Source organism: Mytilus californianus, unplaced genomic scaffold, assembly GCF_021869535.1.
Source record: "Mytilus californianus isolate M0D057914Y unplaced genomic scaffold, xbMytCali1.0.p SCAF_4, whole genome shotgun sequence".
Classification (NCBI taxonomy): domain Eukaryota; kingdom Metazoa; phylum Mollusca; class Bivalvia; order Mytilida; family Mytilidae; genus Mytilus; species Mytilus californianus.
In genome coordinates this window covers 102,731,054-102,748,781 of record NW_026262690.1, presented here as the reverse complement: position 1 = coordinate 102,748,781, position 17,728 = coordinate 102,731,054, and the positions used below count along the sequence as shown (strand labels likewise).

The following is a 17,728-nucleotide window of genomic DNA, read 5'->3' as shown; positions in this document are numbered from 1 at the left end:
AGTTAAACCCTTTTCAACTGATTTTTATAGTTTGTTCTTGTGTTGTACTGTTACACCACTGTCCCAGGTTAGAGGGGTTGGGGGTTGGTTGGCGCTTCCAAACATTCCTATCCCCGCAACATTCTTTATGTGCCTGTCCCAAGTCAGAAGCTTGTAGTTAAGTGGTTGTCATTGGTTCATGTCTGTCATATATGTTTTGCGTAAATTGTTTTGTTATGAATTAGGCCGTTAGTTTTCTCAATTGAATTGTTTCATATTTTTCATGTCGGGGCCTTTTATAGCCGACTCTATATGGTATGGGGTTTTCTCATTGTTGAAGGCCGTACGGTTGCTTTATAATTGCTTACATCTACTTCATTTGAACTTTGGTGGATGGTTGTTTCATTGTAAATCATACCACATCTCCTTATTTTTATAATGTTTCATTAAACTAGGTTTTGTGACGCCTAAACATAGAAACTCCTGTATGATCTGATATTACAGTCTTTTAATGTTTGACCAGTTATAGCAGATAACATCATCCATTATAATTGGATAAGACAAAGGGACATCAACTTAAGTAAATATAAACACCAAAGCTCCATTAAACAGGGTGTAACGTATACTATAGTAAGTCTGCCTAATATTATTGTTACTAGTATTACAATGTATTGGAGTACGAATACGTCACCAATGGCAGACTAATCTTCCCACAAAACGGATAATTTCATTACTTTCATGAAGAAACTAATAAAATCCAATTACGGGATGTATGAAACATATTTCCGTCAAGTAAAGTATCCATTTAGAATACCAATAATCTTTAATACTCTAAAACAATGATCAGCTTTGATTACATAACATGAATATGCGAGGGTGGTGAGCAATTAACATCAAACGCAAGCTGACGTAAAATACTGACTTTCTTGATTTCTAACTTTGTAATGTTACAATTATCAGTAAATTATCTACTACTTTATCATCAATTAAACGCCAATAGTTACCATTGTGTGAAATACTTCCGCAAAATTTCACTTGAAATTTACATTTTATTGAATAAAGTCATTTGAAAAGGTTTTAAAGTAAACAATAAATTGTTATAATGTGGTTACCTAAATAATTATTATATATTTTTTAAAGAACAAAGGAACTTAAACAACAGAACAATTTAAAATGTAAATTTCATATTGTATAATTTCTATCTGACGTATTTTCTACAAGCTAGAGAAAGTATTGAGTTGAAAATGTTTCTCTTTTCGTGCCTTCTGACATACCATTAAAGAAATATAACAAGTTTAAGTTTAACAAAGATATGGGGGAAAAAGAAATTGAAAACAAAGAATTTAGGCTATTTGTTTAGCGACAGCAGCACTTATACCGAAAAGAATATTTGGTCTAAGAATCTTGAACAGTTCAATAGCTGGTCTACATCGAAATTTGGTTGTAATTCAACTAAAATCATTCAACATTGGTACATTTGTAGCACTGATACTGAAATGCTCGAAAGAATTCCAGATCACCTGAGTGAAATCATTCTTAGTTACTGGTTAGTTTATCTTTTAAATTGTAAATTTGAATCAAGAGCAATACAGCTTGGTCGTAGAAGTTATCAAGGGGGGGAGGGGGGATTCAAACGACTTGAGAAAATTATTTACTAAAAGAGATAAACAACTCAGAACGAATACTAAAATATGAATACTCCATTAATGCTCTTTACGCATTTTAATGAAATATAAATAGTGTTTTGATATCCTAGAACTTCATTAGGTATGGTAAGGAATAGAGAACTGAAAGACGGGTTACAAGCACAGTAAAATATATATTTTTTTTTTAGCTTTGTGCAAGGATCGTTCCTTCCGGTACTTTAAATGAAATTGCTGTATGAAATCTAATGTATAAAAGAGAGGCGAAAGATACCAGAGGGACATTCAAACTCATAAGTCGAAAATAAACTGACAACGCCATTGCTAAAAAAGAAAAAGACCAACAGCCAAACAATAGTACACAAAACACAACATAGCATATCTATAAAGCATATCGATAGTGCAGGGTGGCATGATTTTTATATCAACAGTTTAAGTACGGTTGACTCAGTGTTTAATGCTTGTGAATGAAGTTTTGTTGTCTTATTTATCGGAGCATAAATTATTTAGTTATAAGTGCATTTTCTCAACTTATATTAGTGTAGCTCGTCCATGAACCTTTTGTTATTCTATTCATTGACATATATAGGGGTTAAGGTTGGGTACTTTTTTTATTGGCCCCTTGGTACCTCCTCTACCTTTTTAACGATTGGAATAGCCTGTGAATATCAAAATTTGAGACTCCTTCTTTAATATAACAATAAAGAAGTTGTTATTTAGATGTAATTGCGTATTATCGATACCAGCTGTTACAGACTATTGGTCATCTATAATTAGGTGAATCACACTCCCCTGATGACTTCACAAAATAAATCTTTCTTCACTAGATAATTACTGTTGGGACAGGGAATTAAGTTCAGGAAAAAGTGAATTTCAACATTTGATTATGAATTGATCACTAGAGTATTCAAAATATTTATTACAAATGTTATTTTTGTTGCAGATTAGGATGACTAAACATATAATTTTTTATAGCCATTATGCATGCTTCTTGTACAAAATATTTGTATTATTTAAATCTGATAAAATCTGATATAAATACTGATACATCCTATCAAAATCAAAATTTATGATCTGAAACATGAGTGGGCATTTAAGAATGAATGGAAAATTATACGAAATATTAGATATTGCTTATTGCTGATGTTAAGTACTTTCAGGTAAATAAAACAATTTTGCTATTTATTGCACTTGTAAATTATTTCGTCTTATATTTTTATACTTAAATATGATATTCTAATAGAAATAATGTCTTGTCTTTTATATTCTGATTAACACATTAAACCTTTTGGATGGCATTCGCTCGCGCCGTTCATTTGCACTTAGGTATGTAAAGATATGTTGAACAAATGTTTCAACAACCTCAGGCAAAGTTGAACTTAGATGCCTTTGGCTATTATGTTTAGGTTCCGTTTGGTCATATAGCTTATACCGTTTATTAGTATTTAGAATATACATCCCTGGCTTTCAAATTGGTGAGTTAGGGCGTTCCTGCTGAAGTTAAATGAGGAGAAGCCTTTCGGACACACGACATATATAAAGCGCTACGATGTTAAGCGACAAATTTTGAATAGTTCATTATTTCGAAACTCAAATTAACTTTCATTCTGATATATTTTTAGATACTGGAAACATTACATAACCAAACGGTAATTGATTCCTGCTTATCATGCAGGCCTACGACCGAGGAGGAGCCAAATAGATGATAAATTTAATAATCAATTTCGCATACTTTCTTATGAATAATATTTAAATATATATATATGCAATACACCAAGCATTATCCTAATTTGAACCTTGCCCTATAGGAGTAATCTGCATATTTTTTTCAGATCATTTTGATTGCTTCTAACTGTGTCTCGTCCTTTTAATTTCTAAAAAAGTTCATCGGAAGATACTAAGACCTTGATATATATTCCGTATCAACTTCACAAATAATACATGATGGAATTGATGTATAGATTCTAGGTACTGACGTTGTTTATCATCTTAATTACGTGTTATAGTGTTCTTTTATTTGTCTTTGTAAATTATTAACCTTTACTGTTTTGTACATTTTTGGTAATATCCTTTTGGCGTGGCTCGGTACTTATACATCCCGCCATTGCGTTATTGTGCTATGGTTATTTTTTGTATTCTTGTATTTCATTATGTGCTTTGTCTATATGCCTTTTTGTTTTTCTTTGTTGACATATTTGTTTGTTTTTATAGTGATTAAGATTATAACTCAATGTTGACTGCTGTACCCCTATTTTTGACATTTTTACCTATTATGTCTGTTTGTTATGTTCACACATTGTTTTCAATATAATGGAATTGTATGCGACTGTCATACAAGTGAGAGGTTTAGCTAGCTTTAAAACCAGGTTTAACCCACCATTTTCTACATAAGGAAACGCCTGTACCAAGTCAGGAATATGACAGTTGTTTTCCAGTCGTTTGATATGTTAGAGCTTTTGATTTTGACAATTGTTAAGGGACTTTCCGTTTTGAATTTTCCTTGGAGTTCGGTATTTTTGTTGTTTTACTTTTTTCATTACTCGCCTAGTATTCATTCTGATGTTTATCATCACTCGCATAGTGTTCAACCTGATGTCTGTAATAACTCGCCTAGTATTCAACCTAATGTCTACAATAACTCACCTAGTATTCAACTTCATGTCTATCATCAATCGCCTAGTATTCACCCTGATACCCGAAATAACTCGCCTAGTATTCAACCTAATGTCTATAATAACTCGCCTAGTATGCAACTTGATGTCTACCATCACTCGCCTAGTGTTCACCCTGATGCCTACAATAACTCGCCTAGTATTCAACCTGATGTCTGTAATAACTCGCCTAGTATTCACCCTGGTGTCTATCATCCCTCGCCTAGTTTTCCCTCTGGTGTCTATCATCACTCGCCTAGTATTCACCATGATGGCTATCATAACTTGCCTAGTATTCAACCTGGTGTCTACCATTACTCGCTTAGTTTTCCCTCTGGCGTCTATCATAACTCTTCTAGTATTCACCATGATTGCTATCATAACTTGCCTAGTATTCACCTTAATGTTTATTATCAGTTGCCTAATATTTACCCTGATGACTACCATCACATCTCTAGTATTCAACCTGATGCCTATAATAACTCGCCGAATTCTCACCATGGTGTACACCATCCCTCGCCTAGTATTCACCCTGATGTCTACAATCACTCGCCTAGTATTCAACCTGATGGCTACCATTACTAGCCCAGTATTCATGCACCCTGATGCCTATCATCACGTGTCTAGTCTTTCCCATGATGTATATCATCCCTCGCCTAGTATTCACCCTGATGTCTACCATCACTTGCCTAGTATTCACCCTGATGTCTATCATAACTCGCCTAGTATTCACTGTGATATCTATCTTCACTTGCTTAGTACTTACCCTAATGTCTACCATCACTCGCCTAGTATTCACCCGATTGCTATCGTCACTCACCTAGTTTTTACCCTGATGCCTACGATCGCTTGCTTAGTATTCACCATGATGGCTATCATAACTTGCCTAGTATTCACCTTTAAACTGAGTTTTACTGTGCGTGTTGCTATGTGTTTCTTTATTCTACATTGGCTAGAGGTATAGGGGGAGGGTTGAGATCTCACAAATTATGTTTAACCCCGCCGCATTTTTGCGCCTGTCCCAAGTCAGGAGCCTCTGGCCTTTGTTAGTCTTGTATGTTTTTTTAATTTTAGTTCATTTATATGTTTTGGAGTTTAGTATGACGTCCATGTTCACTGAACTAGTACACAATTTTATATAGGGGCCAGCTGAGGACAACCTCCGGGTGCGGGATTTTCTCGCTGCGTTGAAGACCCATTGGTGGCCTTCGGCTGTTGTCTGCTCTTTGGTCGGGTTGCTGTCTCTTTGACATATTCCCCATTTCCATTCTCAATTTTACCTTGATGTCTATCATCACTCCCCTAGTATTCACCCTGATGGTCTAGAATCCACCTTGATTGTCTATCATTACTCGCCTAGTATTCACCGTGATGTCTAACACCACTCGTCTAGTATTTACTATGATGGCTATCATCACTTGCCTAGTTTTCATCCTGATGTATGCCATCACTTGTCTAGATTCACCCTGACGGCTACAATCACTTGTTCAGTATTCATCATGATATCGACCATCACTTGCCTAGTATTCACCCTGATGTCTACCATCACTTGCCTAGTATCTATGCATGCTTTTGAATCGTTGTGCGATATGCTTCTTAAAAGAACAGTTGTTAGGCCACGAGTTTACTCTGACAAAGATCTTTTTTTTTATTTTCTGATGCATTTTAAATATAATTCATCAGTTGATTAATTGCTGTAAAATTATAGGATGAAAAGTATTTAAGGAAAAAGTAAAACTAGACCTTATTGAAAATAATACTATTAGATATAATGGCAAGCTGTTTTACTATTTATTCTAACTTCAAGATATCTCATAACAAATATAAGATATCTCATATAATATATAAGATAAATCTATTTTTATAAGATATCTTATATACTTTATAAAATATCTTATAAACTTTATAAGATCTTATAAACTTTATAAGATCTTATATACTTTATAAGATATCTTATATACTTTAAAAGATATCTTATATACTTTATAAGATATCTTGTAAAGTTTAGAAGATATTTTATAAATTATATTTTTAATATAAGATATCTTATATACTTTACAAGATATCTTATAAAGTATATTGTATAAGATATCTTAAATAGTTTATAAGATATCTCATATAGTTTAAAAGATATCTCACATATTTTATAAGATATCTTGTAAAGAAAATTATATGAGATATCTTATAAATTATATGAGATATCGTATAAATTATATGAGATATCTTATCTTATAAACTATATAAGATATCTTATTAACTGTATGAGATATCTTATAAACTATATGAGATATCTGAGATATTTCATTTAATATATAAGATATATCATATAATATATAAGATATCTCATATAATATATAAGATATATCATATAATATAAGATATATATTATCTAGAATTTATGAGATATCTTATAAACTTTATAAGATATCTTACAAACTTTATTAGATATCTTATAAACTTTATAAGATATTTTATATACATTTTAAGATATCTGATATAGTTTATAAGATATCTTATATAGTTTATAAGATATCTGATATAGTTTATAATATATCTTATATGGTTTATGAGATCTTGAAGTTAAAATAAATAGCAAAACGGCTTGCCATAAAATATATTAATGACATGGTCACAACATCAGCATGAACGAAGTGCACTTTTTATTTCCAATTATTTAATCAATTAGAGCTTAAACTTTTTGAGACAATAATTGTACCTGGGCATGGTCAATAATAAATTTCTTTCAGATTCACATTGACTTATTTAATATTCATAATTTGGTATCAAGTTCCAGTTTAACGAATGATCAGAACTTGTCTCTTCGGCTCCACGTGAATCTTCAAAACTTTTTATGATAGAAAATATCAGTCTATGAAAGTTACCTGATAACCTACGATCACAAAGGAAAACAATAAAATGCTAATCAAACATCAAAGAAATTAGGAGGGGCTTAAAGAGACAGTATTCTGAACAATTTTGTTCATTAAAACTTACATATATGGAATAATCGTAATGTTTATATTGGTATAATTGTTTACAAGCTATAATCATGATCGCCTTTAACCATTTCAAATACTTTGTATAAAACGTACTGCACCCTGTGAACGTTTTACTAACTTTGGCGTCAAAATATATTTTTTACATTATTAATTAACAAGAAATAAAAGTTTGGCGCCAGTTTTAGAGTTAAAATTTAAAACACCTACACATGATAGATTTTTCTTTTAAATTTTACGGATAAAGGAATTTACCTAAATTTCATTTATCCTATTAAGTACAAAACACATATATTTATTTACAAATCAGGACACTATACAAACCTTTTGTCTTTGAAGTACGGTTCATTAGTTATCCTTAATTTATATGTATGTTAAGTTTAATTATATTGTGAAATATGAGTAAAAAATATTGAATTAAAGAATTGCAATGAATTTAAAACTTAGATTTCTTTTACATAACTGAGAAAATAATTTTGAATCGTGTTTACTTTGCCATTTTATAAATATAAACGCATGCTCTCTGTCTGCATTATATACAGTTATACTTGTGAAAATTGTCCCAAGCTTTAATTTCTCAAGTGCATTTGATTTAAGGAGATATGCAACATCAACCCAACTTCACAATAATACCAGTTCGACAGATCATCTTCGTTAATAAAATTTACACAATGACGATCGGGTTTAGACAAGCTGTCAGTAACTCTAACTTAGTCGATAAACAATATTTAATATTTAAAATATTATAACATCGGTTCCGTAAAGCAAAACATCAAGCAATCTATCTACGGTCGAGAGCGTTTAAGTTATTGACCATAGCAGTTTGGATCATATAATAGCATTTGCTACTTTTTTGTAATCATCTTTTACATTTACAGTCCATATAAGCTGATATGTACTTCAATTCATCAACCAAGTTTAGGGTAATTAAACTATCATAGCCGTATTATCTGCATTTTCTCTGGTTAATCCTCGGCCATGGGCGATTCCCGGATTTTCAAAAATAATGGAGCTGCACTTAAAGATTAGAAACATGTACTCAAAATACAAGGGTAGAGGGTAAATACAAGGTTAGGGAGTCTAATCACCCTGCCCATCCTGGATCTGCCCCTGTCAGCACTTTCGGGTTAAAGCTGTTTACTTGTTGTACCATAAATAAGCTGTTACCGATTTTACCATGAAATTTTTTTCCGAGTGTACCATAAAAAGCTGATTGTACCATAACATTATGTAAACAGCTTTTACGGATTATACCTTAAAAAGGTTGTTTACCGATTGTACCTTAAAAAGCTGTTTACTGATTGTACCATAATAAGCTGTTTACTCACTCTACCATAAAAAGCAGTTTACTGACTGTACCATAAAAAGCTGTTTACTTACTCTACCATAAAAAGTTGTTTACTGACTCTACCATAAAAAGCTGTTTCCTGACTGTACCATAAAAAAGCTTATACATACTCTACCATAAAAAAATTGTTTACTGACTGTACCATAAAAAACTGTTTAATGACTGTACAATAAAAGCTGTTTACCAACTCTGTCATAAACAAGATGTTTACTGACTGTACCATAAAAAGCTGTTTACTGAATGTATCATACAAAACTGTTTACGGACAGTTCCATAATGATATTCGCTTCAATATCATGTTTGTCTACTTTTCCTGAACATTTTGTATGTTTTAAAGGTTTTCTAGTTTTTTCCTAGACTATATGGATAATTATATAGCAACCCATATGTTTCTCAATATCGTTTATTACTTCAATTTTAGGATTTCTATTTCGTGAATTTGTAACTATATATATATAAATTTGTTTGATTACCTTTCCATCTAGGGGAGCAAAGTACACATTTGTGAAATGCAGCAAAAAAAGGTCAAAATAGAGTAGCTTAATTTTACCGTCTAATGCTTACCTTTGCTAAAGGATGAGTTAGAACTAAAGTTTTAGTGTAATTACATAATCTATTAACTAAATTTCTATCCTGTAACTAATTATCCTGTCAGCAGCAGTGATAAGTGATTGGATGGGCAGAATTTTACCGTTATGACTTCCGGAAATGGAGTGTTACATTCTTTCTCAATAATTACTGTATGCTAAAAAGAAAGAAATTCGGTTTACAAATGCATGTTATAAAATTCTTATAAGCTTGGACTAAGTCTTCATATACAAAAGCAAAACAGTTTTCCAACTGATTTTCAACTCATAGTCACAGTAATGCTTTTAATAAGGGACAGAAGTTCAGGACGGTTCATAACACACGCTTGATCAGAAGCTCACACATCACTGCAAGTTCATGACGGTTCCTAACACATGTTTGAGCAGAAGCTCACATATCACTGCAAGTTCAGGACGGTCACTAACACACGTTTGAGCAGAAGCTCACACACCACTGCAGGTTCAGGACGTTCATAACACGCGCTTGAGCAAAAGCTCATATATCACTATAAGTTCAGGACGATTTTTAACACATCACTGCAAGTTCAAGACGGTTCCTTACACATGCTTAAGTGGAGTTCTTTGAATAATTTTTATAACACTACATACATGTATATGCATTGAAACATTAATTGAGCTATGGGTTTAATTTTATATTGTATTTTGATTAATTACGGCATATCTACAAAATGCCATTTATATCGGGTACATTAGAGTTATGATTTATTACGGCCAGTCGTCAATACTTATTCACGTTACAAGTAACCTATTCGAATAGCATCCCATCATGAAAGAAATCCTAAGAATTTTCAAACTCACAGATATTTTTACCAATGGAAAAAAGGCAACTCAAAGATGTGATTCTGTTCAGGATTGAAAGTTTGTTTCCGTCATTGATACCTTGATTATTGATCACAGCCAATTATCCTACAAAGTCTGATACAGCATCATACTTCGTAAAATATAGCGTTATAAAACTTAATATATCGCTTAGCATTAGACCTACAGCAGTATCACTGTCTAACGATTTTATTGCACAAACTATAAACTTTTTTAATACCAGCAATTGTTGTCAAAAATGTTACTCAACATTTAAGCTTGACGTTTACTATTATAAGATACTTAAACATTAAATAAAAGGTATATTCGATTTGATACAATGAAATAATTTAGATACGTCATTAAAACCTGGAAGGATGAAATAATTATATCACTTAGGTGACGACCATTTAATATTCTGGGAGGAATTTTTTCCAGATTAACAATATTCATCTGTTGCTAAGCACCTTTATTTCATTTTTATATTAGTTCTAAAAGTTATTCATTTACCCCCCCCCCCCCCCCCCCCCGAAAATCAAAGGTCGTCCCCTTACGAGTGAAATGGGGAAATGATTGAAAACCGCTGTCGTGAGACAACTTAACTTCATCAAAATAAACGAATTGTGCATTGTAATTTTTCTTTTTTTATTACCAGTATTAATTGATAATGTAAGGGAAGTCATTAAGTTATTTTTAAATATGTTCGAAAAAACACTTATACATCATTACTTAAATAGTAAACATTCAACTATATCGAACCTTATCAGTTATTTGGTACTCGGCTTGAAAACCAGAACCCTTCTATCGAAACGTTTGTTTTTTTAACTTCATTTAGGAATTAACCCTCAACATCCTTTGCATTATGATCTTTCGTGTATATTATAACTCTGATACAGAGTAAAAAAGATTCTGTTATATTTGAATAAAAAGACTCTCCTAATTGAAACCTCGATCATGCATATTTTTAGTTAAATCTTTGTTATATGCTTTGTGTTAATGGTAGATCTTTGATAGTTTCTGTTATTTCATTCACGACTTACCTCGACTTAAGGCGATTTAGCGCGTAATTTATATGTTAGATACATAGACAAATGTCTATCGTTGAAGACCGCAAGTTAATCTATAGATATCTTCTATAATATATTCGTGTTGTTGGATTGCTTCCTCTTGACATATAACCCACATCTACTTTGATTTATATTTATATAAGTCCTTGAGATTATAGTTTAAAGATGAGCTGTTGTTTTACCTTAAGAGGGGGCTTTCTATACAAACAGGTAAGTCTCGGATATCCAACAATGTTAAACAGTTAAAAGAAGACAGGTTTCTGCCAATAGTTCATTTATTATAGATCCGATCAGTTTATGTCCATTTTATCATAACTACCCCCAGTAGAGAAACAATTACATGTATAATATCTGTAATAAACCTATCATGACAGTAGTCTGTCAACATGTATAATACTATAAATCGACAGTCTTCTAAAATCATATCGGTGCCGTTTCAATGCTTGTCTGTCTGATGTACAAACAAACGTATGTTTGCATTTTTTTGCAATTGACAAATTAAGTTTAATACACCTTTAAAATAGTAAATTTAAGATGTTTAAGGGACCTCCCCAGGTGAATGAAAGTGTCACGTGGTTTTAGGTGATTGGCCGTTTACAATAATAATGCATTTTCAATTATCGCTAGAGTTTTTCGGATAGATGGGTGACTCCACATTTTCGGACTTTAATCAGTTCGAAGACGCCGGCATACGTATATTATAATCGTGTAGAAGACACTCTCTATTTAAAGTAGAGTTAATAAACAATTTTCCACAATCTAACATGTACACATTAGTGATCAAAGCAAAATGTGAACTGTAACAGCGAACTCTGAGAAAAATTAAACTTTTCACTTTTTCTCTTTTTAAGACCATGATCTGGATGCTTACTGTTTTAATTCTGCTTATATCTGGAAAATTTCTCGAAACAGTTGGTAAGTATTAAATAATTTTATTCCAAAAAGATATTTTACCTCGCTCACAGGTTTATATCGAGATTTACACCATATTTTATTAATACAAAAGAGTCATAGATTTATACTCAATGAATTTTATTATCAAGATTTGATAAAATAAATCAAATACATATAGACTAATTTTTTATATGTTTTATGTTCTATATCCGATTTCATTATTTCGCTTTTATTTACAAAACATGGAAAATGATACTTTTTACCTACAAAGAAGTTTACATTTAAATTGAAATATTTATACTTTGATTAAACTGTTAAAACTCGTACCGACAACGTAATATTCAGGAAATAAAATAAATGTCAATCTACAATCGAGTAACGGATATTATTATTGGTATGATAACAAGTTTTCGTCTTTTTTTCTACATGAACCACATCACAGTAGGTTTACACTACATGTACGTTGCACATTTAAATGAAACTTAAAAAAAAATTGTAACTAGCATGTTTTGAAGTACTAGTATCGTGTTATAATTATTCTTGTATTTAAACAAGGACATTCCTCTCTGTTTTCAAACCGAGTAAAGATTTTGTCGGAATATAAAATGTGTATACTTGTACGATAAAAAAACAGAAATTGCAGTGTTACGAATTTTGTTTTTTTTGGAGACCTGAAAGAAGCGCAAGTTCGTTACGTTCATTGTAAATAAAAGGAGAAGGGTGGTAATTGTCAATGAGGCAATAATCCAGCAACACAAGTTAACCAAAATAGACAAAACATGCGGCTTTCACCAATGAATAACTGCACATTCAAAGAGACAACGGAAAACCAGTGTCACTATCTAATAACCTTAATTACGTACTCCGAACTAAAAAAGTTGCAAAAGTCAAAATAGAAAACCTTTGAGAGCATAAAAAGCAAAACAGAATGATCAGAACAGCCAAAACTGACCAAGGTTAACTTCACCAGAGGTAGTTGCAACCTTAGTTTTAGAACATTTGCATATTATTGAAAAAAAAACTTGCAGTTCTACAAATAGTTTGATAAATTGCTGGTTGTTTGTGTACAGAGGTCAATATTACATTCGTATTAGGCAAGATCGTACTAAAAAGAACAAACTCGCTGCTATTGTGAAAACGAAGATGCTTAATGATTGCAATTACATTGTACTTTTTCTTAAATCGATTACGGTAAAAGTGCTACTAGTTGTGATAGCCAATGAAGCGAATGGGAAAGGTAACGTGGTAACTTACATTTATGTATGATTGAATTAGTGTTGCTAGCTTAGATGTCAGTGACAAATATTTCATGCATACTCAGGACGAGAAAACATTGGCAATAATCACAAAAGATGTGTTCTGCAAGGAAGGACGGCCGGGTTAAAGGACTGGAAATTTTGACTGAAATTGTAAAAGGAAGGAATGTATGATAAGGGCAGAAATTTTACCTTCAAACAGGCAACATACGGAACAATCAGAAAGCTTCAGAAAAATTGACACACCTTCCTTTTTTAAGTCATCTGATTTAACATCCCCATTTAGATGTATTTAAACACCCCGGGCTGTACAATGGACGTCCCACTTTAGCAAGTCTATATACTGCCGGACTGGAGGAATACAGGGATGACCATCTACATGAACATAAGTGATACTCATAGTATACCTCATCGTGTGAAGATAGATACGTCGGTTATCGTTAATACCGAAATGTATAAAAGCAGTAAATTGTTTGGGTTTTTTGTGGATATTTTTTAAAAGTTTTTGTTTTTTCTTTTCAAAATCGTTGTAATGATTGACTACAAAGAAACATAAAACTTCTCAACGAAATTCCAGTCTATGTCTGAAATCGTCAAAATATTGTCCGTGGTCTGGTGATGCCACATAGAGGTTGTCGTTTTCGAAGTGCATTTTACATTCTTTTCTGATAAGTCATGGTGACTATTTTGTAAGTGTAATAGTTGTTTTGGATAATCTATCAGATGTATATTTATAGAGTTGTGTTAATTACTGTGTTTTATCTATCATTATTTTTTACTTGGTCATACTGTTGTCGTTTTATTGAACGAATGTTGTATGATTCATTCTTGTACTTTTTAACATTTTTTTATGTCAAAACTAATGACGTTAAATATAGACGAGAATAAAACCAAATGAACAGCGCACGTAGCCCGCTAGCTCAGTATTATAATGATGACGTGTTAAGTAGGATACTGTTTAAAGAAACTTGTAGTAATTAAATTGAGATCATGCGTGATTCCATTGGGTTTGGGTATTTTTTTTTGTCCTTTATAGTTATTTCAGCTTAAGGCTTTGCATATTTTGGCATCGAGACATTATTGCATTAAAATTTTAAAATTGGTACTATATTTACTTCTATCGACAACATTAAAAGCAATGTATATTTTTTACAAGTACGATTTTAACATTCTGTTTCAAGTACAGGACTTCTGTTAGTATCTAGTTTGGGTCACTAGCACGGAACATGAAAGCTCTCTTTCTTTGTCTGGAATCAAGAGAAAGCAACCACTGGACAGAGCTTGCCGTTCTTATATAATCGTCGATACTACGAATTTTTGTTTATAATCAGTGTAATATTTTGCGAAACACAGGCCTGCAGTTTTCACGCTATATAGATTTTGATTGATTTTTGATTTTTGGTGTTTTAACGCCACTTTTAAGCACCGCTTTTGGGCTATTTCGTGGCAGCCAGTTTTTATTGGTGGAGGAAGCCGAAGTGCCCGGAGAAAACCACCGACCTTCGATAGGAAAACTGACAATCCTAGTCAATTAAGATTGGAGTCGAGTGCACCCGCACGAGCGGGGTTCGAACTCACAACCTCAGTGTTGACTGGCTAACAATTACAGTAGTAAATACTTAGACCACTCGGCCACCGAGGCCCCACACGCTATATAGATATTAACTTTTTAAAAACATGGCTTCAATAATCAAGGGTCAACCCCATGCCATATATATATATATATTTCTTTTCACTGGATTACACGTTATCGCATTTGCAACAACTTAATTTGACGCATGCCGCACAGTAAGCTGGACTACAATTGATGTGGTTTTACTTTTCTTAAATTGGCTTATCGTAGTTAAAGTTTTTTCTTTAATTGCGTTTTTGGTATTCTTTTCTAGGTCTGATCTTTTTAAACCGCTCGAATTTCTCTTCATGCGCTCTCTTTAACCGATGGCTTTAATACTTTTCTTACAGGTATTTAATGAATACAAGTATGCTCATGTCACAAAGCATACACTTGACAATTTATGAAATGGGGTGTTTATAAAACCTGTATTATACATTTTGAAATCGATGCAAATGAGAAAAAAAAATATGACTACGCTAAAGGATTATACTATATAGATGAAAGCTTTCAAATCATATATCTTACGCAACCATTCCAGCACAATTTAATTAAAATGAATTCATATTGGAAAGAATTTGAAATTTTAGCTGACAGTGCTGATTCTTTTAGTAAAAATCTTGATCTAAAACTCTGGAATTCGATTGCTCCTTGTTTTAACGGGTGTTCTATACATCCGACAAGCGGAGACGAATACCTCGTCAGGTATGACGTTCTCCTGTCAAGCACAGAGGAAATCAGAAGTGAAATATCAGATCTAGTACCTTACAGGCAACATCTAGACTAATTCAAAATTTAGTTTATAGTTGTTTGATCGTGTCAATAGGAAGTGTGTTCCATGTATACTTAATTATGTAGATAGTGATTGTAGTGTGTGAACCACCAACGCAATGTGCACTTAACAATTACTTATCTTATGAAGGAAGTGACATTGTGTTAATAATTTATATATAGATGTGTGTGTTTTTGTGAACGATTACATTAACTATTAAAATTACTTTTGAAAATGAAAAAGGGGACATTAATAAACTTTCTCTAACGTAATGGTTATATCAGACTGAATGTTCAAAACTAAAATAAAAGTACACGGAAAGAAGTCCAAATGGCACGTGAACAGGAGCCTATCAAACATTAAAAAATATAGAAAAGATGTTAAATTCGTTTTATGTTCAGGAAAAGTAACTTCCTTGGCAATTCACGAAAAATTATCCCATTTATCTGATGTCTTTTGTATAGACTTTTCTACCTTTTTAATGCTATTAAGATTAATATCGGGATGATTTAAAGGCGAACACTAGTCTAATTAATAGCAAAATTTTATTGTTATGGCTTCAAATGCAACATTAACAGAACGTTTATATAAAACAAGTAGGAAAACTTGTGGGTTAAAATTTTCCGCTATTTTTTGTCGATTTCACACATAAAATGATTTAATAACCTTTTATATAATAATCGAATGGTACAAATATAACAGAGTCAAGCAATCAGTAATGACTTCCGAACTATATTAAGAACATTATGACACATTTTACGCCAGCCTGCTATACGACTTCCTATGACTTCAGGGACATAATATATTGCGGAGCAAATGAGAAAATGACACGGAAAACTGAAGACTTATATCTGATTATTATAGCTTTCAATTTGTTTGACGCTATGGTTTGTCTTGGCCTTGCTTGGGCTTTGTGCATCAAATAAAGAGCTTCCATGATAGTGTCGCAGCAATGATTAATACGAGGAAAGCAATTAAACTACTGTTCCTTTAATACATAATTGTTTCGCAGAAATTTCTTCATATTTTGTGCGCATCATTTCATTTTGTATCCATTTCAAAAACTGTCCTTACATGATAACTTGTTGGTATATTATTTTCATTTCTATTTTAACGTGTTCTACTCATTCATCGAAACATGCGTGAGACTGAAACTAAAATGGTGGCATTTTTAAAATGTCATTGGCGCGGCATCAGAAACATAAAATGTTTAACAATTCTTTCAATTAAAGCAAATTTGGGTATATTTAATTTATTGATTTCCGTATATTTAAAATTTCTACAACATCGTTATACTTTATCGTTATGAATGTTAGATGATACCTTCAATTTAGAAAATGGGTCCTGTCACCGTCATCGCGGGTCTGCTCACGTGGTACCATCATGAATTTGCAAAAATATGCTTGTCTGCTAGTAATAGAATAAAGGCTACACAGAAAGAAACAGTTGGTGCAATTACCTTAATGGGGTTGTCTCTTCGGTAGATACTAATTATCTATTCTAATTACATAGCTGTTTACAAACTTAAAGGTAATTTTTGCATTTCATTGTTGTTTAGGATTGGAAATTGATCTGGGCGCCTGAAAGTATGAGAGCCCATACTTAGTAGGAGACCGTCTACTTGTTTGTAAATGTCCCCCCTGGTCTAAGTTCAACAAACTACCCGCATGTATATGATATCTTGTCCATTTCAAATAATTTCTGGCATTAATTAAAGATTGTACAAACTATCTCTATATTTATATTTTCTTTGATCCCTTTTCATTTACAGAATTGCAATTCATCATGCGCGTGTTTGCGGAAACATGCGATAATAATCGTTTGTAGTATATCTTTACCACAAAAACAGGGGAGGAGTTAAATTAACAACAGTTAAAGAAGTAAAATAGGTAGCGAAGTCTATCATTTTAATCTTGTGTCTCTAGTTTCCCACAGTTAATTACCATGACAGAGTAAACCACAAAATGGTTTATTTTTCAGTGAATTTACTTCAACTTTAATATCTTATCTGATAAAAAAGTGTTATTTACTAGATAAATTTGTATATTAATTGTCAAATTAACCTGCAGTAACAAGGCGATTTATTATATGAGCAACTAATAAA

General features: G+C 32.3%; 1 protein-coding gene across 3 annotated transcripts in view; it reads left to right on the top strand.

The window, feature by feature from the left end:
• The first annotated feature begins 2,764 nt into the window (after positions 1–2,764).
• LOC127698959 (kielin/chordin-like protein) overlaps positions 2,765–17,728 on the top strand; it is a 31,205-nt gene continuing 16,241 nt past the window's right edge. For 2 of the 3 annotated variants that reach the window (XM_052202740.1, XM_052202741.1), the window contains exon 1: positions 11,694–12,005. In XM_052202740.1, the coding sequence (XP_052058700.1) occupies positions 11,945–12,005 (61 nt within the window). In that variant the 5' untranslated portion in view covers positions 11,694–11,944. Of the gene's footprint in view, positions 2,783–11,693; positions 12,006–17,728 lie in introns of those variants that run through there. The other variant, XM_052202739.1, reaches the window with a different exon arrangement.